The sequence below is a fragment of the Mobula hypostoma genome, chromosome 7 (genome assembly GCF_963921235.1).
Source record: "Mobula hypostoma chromosome 7, sMobHyp1.1, whole genome shotgun sequence".
NCBI classification, from domain to species: domain Eukaryota; kingdom Metazoa; phylum Chordata; class Chondrichthyes; order Myliobatiformes; family Myliobatidae; genus Mobula; species Mobula hypostoma.
This window is the reverse complement of record NC_086103.1, coordinates 45540443-45550212: the sequence shown is the minus strand read 5'-3', so window position 1 is coordinate 45550212 and position 9770 is coordinate 45540443. Positions and strand designations below refer to the sequence as shown.

At 38.8% G+C, this 9770-nt stretch overlaps 1 protein-coding gene across 1 annotated transcript in view; it reads right to left on the bottom strand.

Moving 5' to 3' along the window:
- Nucleotides 1-3658: 3658 nt before the first annotated feature.
- Nucleotides 3659-9770, bottom strand: part of LOC134349896 (polycystin-2-like protein 2) — a 54506-nt gene continuing 48394 nt past the window's right edge. Inside the window, exons 11-13 of the mRNA XM_063054858.1 lie at nucleotides 6743-6782; nucleotides 5862-5983; nucleotides 3659-3803 (exon numbers count right to left, since the gene is read on the bottom strand). Of these exons, the coding sequence (XP_062910928.1) occupies nucleotides 3659-3803; nucleotides 5862-5983; nucleotides 6743-6782 (307 nt within the window). The remainder of the gene's footprint in view (nucleotides 3804-5861; nucleotides 5984-6742; nucleotides 6783-9770) is intronic.

The following is a 9770-nucleotide window of genomic DNA, read 5'->3' as shown; positions in this document are numbered from 1 at the left end:
GATGGTGGAGGGGTTCTGTTCTTGAACCTGGTGGTGTGAGTCCTGAGGCACTTGTACCTTCTACCTGATGCAGTGAGAAAAGAGCATGGCCTGGATGGTGAGGATATGATGATGGATGCTGCTTTTCTACGGCAAAGTTTCATGTAGATGTGCTCAATGGCTGGGAGGGTTTTACCCATGATGTACTAGGCCAAATCCACTACCTTTTGTAGGATTTTCCACTCAAAGGCATTGGTGTTCCCATACCAGGCCGTAATGTAGCCAGTCAGCACACTTTCCACACCACACCTATTAATGTTTGCCAAGGCTTTTGATGACTTGCTGTCCACAGACTCCTGCCGAAGTAGAGGTGCTGACATGCTTTCTTCACAATTATATTTATATGATGGGTCCAGGACAGGTCTTCTGAGATAGTGACACCCAGAAATTTAAAATTACTGACCCTCTCCACCTCTGGTCTCCCTCTCCTGAAGTCTACAATCAGTTCCTTGGTCTTGTTGACATTGAGTGAGAGGTTGTTGTTATACACCACTCAGCCAAATTTTCAGTCTCCCTCCTGAATGCTGATTCATCACCATCTTTGATGCAGCCCACAACAGTGGTGTCGTCAGCAAAATAGTGAGTGGAGCTGGGGCTAAGTACACATCCCTGAGGTGCTCCTGTGCTGATGGAGATTGTGGAGGAGATATTTTTGCCAATCTGAATTGACTGAGGTCTACAAGTGAGGAAATCCAGGGTCCAATTGCACAAGGGTGTACTGAGGCCTAGGTCTTGGAGTTTACTGATTAGTTTTGAGGAGGTGATGGCGTTAAATGCCAAGCTGTAGCTGATAAAGAGCATCCTGGTGTATGCATCTTTGCTGTCCAGATTTTCCAGGGTTGTGTGAAGAGCCAACGAGATAGCATCTGTTGTAGACCTGTTGCTTTGGTAGACAAATTGGAGCAGATCCAAGTCACGACTCAGACAGAAGCTGATATGCTGCAACACCAGCATCTCAAAACACTTCATTACTGTGGCTGTAAGAGCCTCTGGGCGATAGTCACTTGGACAGGTTAAAGGGCAAGGGCACTGGTACGATTGGTACTGGTACTGCTGTTCAAGGGCACTGGTACGATTGAAGCCTGCTTGAAGCAGGTGGGTACCACATACTGCCAGAGCGAGAGATTGAAGATATCCATGAATACACCAGTCAGTTGGTCAACACAGATCTTCAGTACTCGGCCAGACCAGATGCTTTCCTTGGATTCCCTCTCTTGAAGGCAGACCGCATGTCATTTTCAGATACTGAGATCAAAGGATCTTTGGGAGACATGGAGGTGCGTGATGGTTTGTCCCTATTCTGGTGATCAAAGCGAGCATCGAAGGCATTGAGCTCATCTGGAAGCAAAGCTCTGCTGTCCCCTACATCATAAGATTGTAGGAGGTGATGGCATTCAAACTTAGCCATAGCTGTCAGGCATCCCTTGTTGATTCCAGTCTAGTCCAGAATCTCCACTTCGCCTGAGAGGTGGCTTTCTGGAGATCTTACCAGCACCTCTTGTAGCATTGTTGATGTCCAGACTTGAATGCCTCTGATATGGCTCTCAACAGGTTCTGGATTTCATTGTTCATCCAGGGCTTCTGATTGGGGAAAACCCTGAACAATTTCATGGGGACATACTCATCATCAATCTGTAATGACCCTGGTGTAGTTATTCAGATCCTCAGATGAGTTCTTGAACACGGCCCAGTCCATTGACTCAAGGCAACCCTGTAACCACTTGTCTGCTTCCCGTGGCCACCTCTTAGTTGTCTTGACTTCTGGAGCCTTGCTCTTTAGGCTCTGACTATATGCAGGTAAAGAGTACAACCAAATGATCCAACTTGCCTAAATGCTGTCTCGGAAAGGAACGATTTGTAGTCCTTATCATAGTGTGGCAGTGGTATAGTATGTTGGGACCTGACTTATGAATGCTCTGATTTGGTGCTCTGATTTGTGAAGGCCAATGTGCCAATGTGCCAATAGCTCTCTTTACAACTCTATCAATCTATCAAGGAATTATGAATATGTATTCACAGATCACTTTATTCTACTGCACTCCTCAGTGCTCTACCATTCACTGTTTAATTTCTACTCTGGCCTGTCCTCCCAAAATGCAACACCTCACACTTGACTGCATCAAATTCCATTTGTCATTTTTCTGCTCATTTTTCCAGCTAGTCCAGATCACATTGTGAACTTTGATAACCTTCTTTGCTGTTCACTATACCTCCAATTTTGGTGTCACCCCCAAATTTGCTATTTGAGTTTACTACATTATCATCCAGATTGTTGATATAAATGACAAACAACAGTGGAGTCAGCACTGATCCCTGCAGCACAACACTAATCACAGATCTCCAGTCAGAGACACAACCAACTACTACCACCCCTTGTCATCTTCTGTTAAGCCAATGCCAAATCCAATTTACTACTTCACCCTGAATACCAAGGAACCTAAACTTCTTGATCAGCTTCCCTTGCGGGACTTTGTCAAAGACCCTGCTAAAGTCCATGTAGACAACATCAACAGCCTTTCCTTCAACAACCTTCCTTGTAACCTCCTCAAAAAGCTACCCTAATTTGCCTGAAGTCAGTAAGCACCTCCTCTTCTGTAATCTGACCTAAGTACTCTTTTATAGACAATAGACAATAGACGATAGGTGCAGGAGTAGGCCATTTGGCCCTTCAAGCCAGCATGGCCATTCACTGTGATCATGGCTGATCATCCACTATCAGTATCCAGTTCCTGCCTTATCCCCATAACCTTTGATTCTGCTATCTTTAAGAGCTCTATCCATCTCTTTTTTGAAAGCATCCAGAGACTTGGCCTCCACAGCCTTCTGGGGCAGAGCATTCCATATATCCACCACGCTCTGGGTGAAAAAGGTTTTGCCTTTTGTGTCCTGTGTAAATACAGATGCAAAAAAAGTAATTCAAGATCTCCCTAATCTCTTTTGGCTCCATGTATTGATGACCTCACTGATCTTTAAGAGGATCAATTTTGTCCCTTGCTATCCTTTTGCTCTGAACATATCTATAGAAGTCCTTGGGTTGCTCTTTCACCTTGTCTCAAGAGCAACTTCATTTCCTCATTTAGCCCTCCTGAATTAAGTGTTCTCTTGCATGATTTATTTTTATACTCCTCAACCCATTTGATCCTAACTGCCTACACCTGATACAATATGTGCCTCCTTCTTCATCTTAACCAGTTCCTCAATATACCTTAAAGACAGAAGTTCCCTAAACCCTTTAGATTTGGTTTGTATTCTAATAGGAACTTAAAAATTCTGTACTCTCAGTATTTCATTTTTAAAGGCATCTACTTACCATGTACCCCTTTGCCTGAAAACAATCTATTCCAATCCACATCTGCTAGATCTCTCTTGATGCCATCAAAAATGACTTTTGTCTAATTTAGAATTTCAACCCAAGAACCATTCCTATTCTCCTCCATAATTATTTTGAAATTAATGAAATTATGAAAACAAGATCCAAAGTGTTCTCCTATACATACTTCTTTCACCTGCCCTCTCTCATCCATGAATAATATATAACAAGAGGCAATATCTCCTTATATATACTGCTGTGGTAGAATTTAAGAGAAACAGTACTCTAAAATGACAACAAACTGTAATGTTATCTTCTGACCTTTGCAACATGGGATGGTGCCTGGTTTCCACTCTGCCCAGATGTTTGCTTCTCAAGCTTCTCCATAATCCAGTCAATTTGAGATGACATATCATTCATTCTCTCTTCCAGTTGATTTATACGCATAATAAGACTAAAAGAAAGTTACATAAAAAGATTAAACCTTGTGTATCCACAAACTACAGAGCTAAGGACACAGCTCATACATCAGGGGATCTAACCTCTCCTCCATGTCCATACTTCTTGCTACTTCAGTGAAGCAGTCAGGATAATCAAAGACTACACCCATCCCAAACATTCTATCTTCTTGCCTCTCCCACTGGGCAGGAGATACAAAGGCGGCTGAAAGCACATACCACTAGGCTTGAGGACAGCTGCCATGGAGGTACGTTGCTGTCATAAGACTATTAAATTATTCCCTAATTACTGGGGCCTAGTATAAGAGGGACTGTTGACTTCAAAATCTATCCAGTTATGATTTTGCTTTTTACCTGCACTGCACTTTCTTTGTAGCTGTTACACTTTTTAAATTCTGCATTGTAATCACACTATATAGTGATTTGGTCTGTATGAACAGTGTGCAAGACAAGTTTTTCACTGTACTTCAGTATGTGACAGTAATAAACCAATAACAATACCAATACAATATTTAACAATATAGGAATCTTGTACTATAACATCTCTCTGACCCCACTGTATTGTTCACATAACAATTATCCTATTTTTTAATTTGATTGTACATGTCTTTCTCTAACTGTATCTGCCTTATAAATTGTATGTCCTCGTATTTTTGCAGCCCTACAAAATACTAAAGCAAAGTGCATAATAAGTTAAAATCTTTAAATATGGAATATTCATATTTTAATAAGTTAAATAGTTTGGTAAAATAAGTGTTGTAGTAACTGGTGAATTTGAGGTTATTTCTGAAAATAACTCACACATTTTTCAGTTTTTGCTCTACCCTTCAGTAAGAATGGGAGGAAAATTCCATTAGAGACAAGGAGAGATGATACAGAAGAAACAAACTGGTCTAAAAGGAATGCAGGAACAGAGTTACTTGGAAGTACGCATACACAAAGTATTAAAAGTAGCTGACAGTTTGTGAAAGCAATTAATAAGACATGCACAATTTATGGCTTCATCAATGGAAGCAGGGAAGTCATTCTGATACTTTATATAACATTCAGGTCAAGGATTATATCCAATTCTGGTTATCTCTTTATATAGGCAAGTTCAAAGTTTAGGGAAGGTCAGGAAAATAATTATGAGAATAGTTACTCGAATAAGAGGCAATAGTTCTGAGGATAGTTTGGAGAGGCTTATGCCGTCTTCTTTAGAGAGAAGAGATCTGATAGAATTTGCTCTCGTGAAGAGCCAATGTGGACAGATGTATCTATGATATGCACTATGACACTAGTCCACCCAGAATTTCCATACTCAGCTTCTATAAAATGACAGGATGCAAGTCATCAGGTGCTAAGGTAAGTTGGCTTTCAGTTCCATTAATTTCTCTAATATCATCATTTTTATTTATCTTGTTATTATACAGCATGCATCATAGACATTTCCAGCATTTTCATGTTCTTTGGAGTCTTTCATTTTTTGCCTTCTGGCTCAGAAAATTTCATAGGCACAATGGTTTTCACTGCAGGACTTGTACGCGTCCAGGACTAAGAAGGAGCAGTATAAAATCATTTCAGATACTACCCAACCTACAAACTGCCTTTTCCAAAAGCCCCCCCTCTGGAAAGCACCAGAAGGCTATTAGAACAAAAACTTCACGCCACCTTAAACATTTCTGCTCCCGAGCATTTAATCTGATCAACCATTCTAGTTAGCCAACCCCACCCCTCTGCACTTTAAACACTTCAAACCACTTTTTATAATATTGTTTACATTGTAAATACATATTGGTATTTATGCATATTCTATTCCATATCCATACTTTAACCTCTAATTTTACTTTTTATATAATTCTTTATTCTTTATAATTATTGAATGTTGTCATTTTTGTTGCATGTAATGTCCAAACCAACATACTGAAAATTTTTATACTAGTAAATGTGTATGGTGAATAAAGTTGATCTTTGACTCGTGATCCTATCGAAGAATAATAAAGCTTTGAAATTGGTACTTCGCAGAAGATATTCCTTGACTTAACACCTATGCAGAAAATAATTTTAAAACTCACAAGTTTTCTTTAGCAGTAACTCGTCTTTCGGATTTCTTTATGGGATTGCGAGGATTAGTGGGCTCTTGCTCAGGTTCTCTGTAGTAATATTGATTTGAAATCTTTTGTCGATGATGTATCCTCTGCTCAAAGACAAGAGTGGATTGTTGAGAATTACAAAATTAACCACTTTGGTTAGAAATTTTATTTGTATTAGCTACATAAAGTGTTAAGAAATGAGCAGGAGCTGTATGTGATCAACAGAATTTATTGAGGCTTACTGAATTATTTTCAAATATACATAGTTGGTTTTACTTACAACCTAGTTGCCTGATGTAGTTGTGATGGTTGTATATATTACAAATGTAAGAACTTTTTTTTGTAAATTCCATTTTATGGAAGTGCTCATTTCATAGATTATGCAGTTAAATTAGAACAGTCTGATTAATAACCAAATTTATATAAATAGGTGTGTCTGATTGGAAACAAACTTAATTATTAAATTTTTGAACAGTGAGATTTGTTCATAAGTTCCCCTTAATAAGTTCAAAGAATTATTCCTTAATGAGACATTGCAATATTTTCTCTTGCTACTGCTCAGAATACTTCATGGGTATTTTCCCCTATTTTTTCTGTTTTTATTTCTGATTTCCAGTAACTGCAGCATTTGCATCATCAAGTATTCATTGAGATTTTTATAGGAATTAATTCATCATTATTCTTGCATCACATGAGGACAGTTAAAATCTATAAACATATGAGTTTATATTCTTTCATAATCTTATATATCCTATATTCGATCAAAATCAGGACACTTTTTGATAATTACTACAAATCTTCTTTGCATACACGTTCACTTAGATAACTTGTCCCATTCATTCTTCATAAATGTCATATCTCACCTTTTTAGATTCTGTAAGATCAAGCTCTTCATCTTCATTCCTACAAGAATTAGTGAAGGATAATTCACCTTGTATTAGTGATTTCTTCACTGACTTTTAAAAACATATATATTTTACAATTTATTAGGCAAATAATATTTTATTATGCAATAAATTAAAAATTATACTGGAATCATTTATGTCAAAATTCTAGTTTACAATGTAGCATTAGTTGCATTCTGTTTTGGAACATTGTCTTCTCATGAAGAAAACAAGACATTTGGTAGTCACATTACATGTACAATTCCTTCTGAGCCTGGTTTTGCACTTGGTAACAATACTGAACAAAGGGGGATGAGTGCATTTGAACTACTGACATTTTAATTTTTGAATTTTTAGTTTTTCATGCTTTACAATTTTCCCTTTTTTTTGTCTCTACTGTGGAAAAGGGGCATGTGATTCACAAGTAAAAATTCTCAGTTAAATTGTTCCCTGGTTGTAATACTCATTTATGTGAACAAAGGGTTGGGGTTGAATACTTTTTCAAGGCACTGTATATTTTGTTACCCTGTATCACAAAGTGTTTACTGTGCAATTCTTATAATGAGAAATATCTGGCCTGTTGCTGTTTTGTGTTTGCCATAAGATTACAAAGCCAGTACTTCATAATAATTACGCAACTATTAACCAACCAGTCCATGCGGACCAAGATGCCCATTTAAGCTAGTCCCATTTGCCCACACCTGGACCACATATCTACCCTTCTTACCCATACGTCTGTCCAAGTACCTTTTTGACATTGTTAACATACCTGCTTCAAACGCTTCCTCTGGTAGTTCTCCCTATATACAGACCACCCTCCAGTTGATAAACTTGCCTCTCTGGTTTCTTTTAAATTAAAACAATAACTAAATCTAAGAACACTAATTTTTACCCTTTTGCTACAGGGAACATGAACATTCTATCCCTTTAAGGCTCCTCATAGTTCTCTACATGACAACCTCCTCTGTTCCAAAGTAATCAGTCTCACTTAACCACTTTACTCATAGCTACAATTTTTCAGTCTTGGTAAAATTTTTAATCTCTTCTCTGCACCCTCTCCAGTGCAATCACGTCTTCCCAGGACTCAATCTAGTAATAAAGCTGTGAGCTAACTAATGATATATACTTACCTGTCTACTCCATAGTCATTCTTGGCTAATAACGAAAAACATCCATATGCATGTTTAAGCAACACACATCAAAGTTGCTGGTGAACGCAGCAGGCCAGGCAGCATCTCTAGGAAGAGGTGCAGTCGACGTTTCAGGCCGAAACCCTTCGTCAGGACTAACTGAAAGAACTCTTACTATCTCTTCTTTCAGTTAGTCCTGACGAAGGGTCTCGGCCCGAAAGGTCGACTGTACCTCTTCCTAGAGATGCTGCCTGGCCTGCTGTGTTCACCAGCAACTTTGATGTGTGTTGCTTGAATTTCCAGCATCTGCAGAATTCCTGTTGTTTGTCATATGCATGTTTAGCTTCCTTATTGACCTACTGTGTTACTTCCAAAGACTACTACTATTACTACATCGACTCAGGCCTAGGGGGCCAGCATCGGGCACGATGACAGACTCTCCACTTCTCCCTAACCCTCATCAGTGTGTTCAGTTCATCTACATTAGCCACGCCACTGTCTTCTAAGAGCGTGTTGACCATAGTCTTGGGAAGGCGCCCAGGGTTCATCCTCCCATGCTTGGGCTCTCATATGATGACTAGGCTGGCAGGTAGCTCGGGGTGGCGTAAACAGTGCCCCGCTAGTTGCAGTCTACTCACCTCGATTTTAGTGGTGAGCATTGGTAGGTCATCATAGAGCTCGACGTTCGTCATGTGCTGTTGCCAACTCACGTGAAGAGCCATCCGGAGCATTCGTGTATAGCAACCATCTAGAGACTTCCGCATAGTCTTGGTGAGTGTCCATGTCTCGCATCCATACGTGAGAATGGACTCTATGACTGCTATGAAGATCCTCTTTTTAAGCCCTCTGGTCAGGTTCGACTTCCAAACTTCCTACATGTCGTTCATTGCTCTCCACGCCAGCCCCTTCCGTATCTTTATGTCCTTTATGTCCAAAGACCTTTAGATGTATATCACAAGGTCCCTTTGTTCCTTCACAACACTGAACATCCTCTCATTTATTGTGTCTTCCCTTTCTTTATTGCACCTTTTAAAATATACTAACTTACATTACGTTGATATAAATTTCATTTGCCTGTTTTCTGCATAACAGACTGGACCATCTACATTGTCCTGCTATCTAAAGCTTTCTAATTTTCTGCCAACAAATAATCAATTCTTGTATGATCTTGAAGTTTGAAAACACCTCACTCATTTATTAACATTTATCACACAAAGCAAGGGAGCAAGTATTAAACCCTTTGCCATTTCGAGGCCCTTGAACGTTCATGATCAATGGTTATTTTGCAGCTAAAAATATTTTTGCTACAGCAGCAACTTGGGCTCCCTGGCAAGTCTATTATCTGACAATGACCTGCATTTTGGCTGCCATTCATCACTTTCACTTATTGGTGGAAAGTAAACTGAAATTTCTGTTGTAAGATATGGAAAATAGCAGACTTCAGTGATAACTATTTTTACTGCCAGTGATTTTGTTAAAGAGTTCCTAGTTACAAAATCCACTCAGTATTTTATGCAGAATGTCAAAATCACACACCAGAATCTGACAGAAAAGATTAACCAGATATGTCAGACCTTTTGGCATGTTTTACAAAACAGCCATTCCAAAACTGTAAACAATTGTTGATGCACATGAAGCATTTTTAATTTAAAAACTGGTGTCCCTATGTAAATTCATCATCAGTGTATTGTAGCATTATAATTGGACTTTGAACTCTAATCTTCCAAGTTAGAAACAAAAAAAAATTGCTAAGGAAAGAGACAGAACAAATGATTATTTTCATGTAATTCATCAATCAAAAAAAGCAACCAAATTCCTTTAAATATTATCTTCAATTAAATATGCATATTAGATCTGACTTCAAAGCCCTGGAAAAT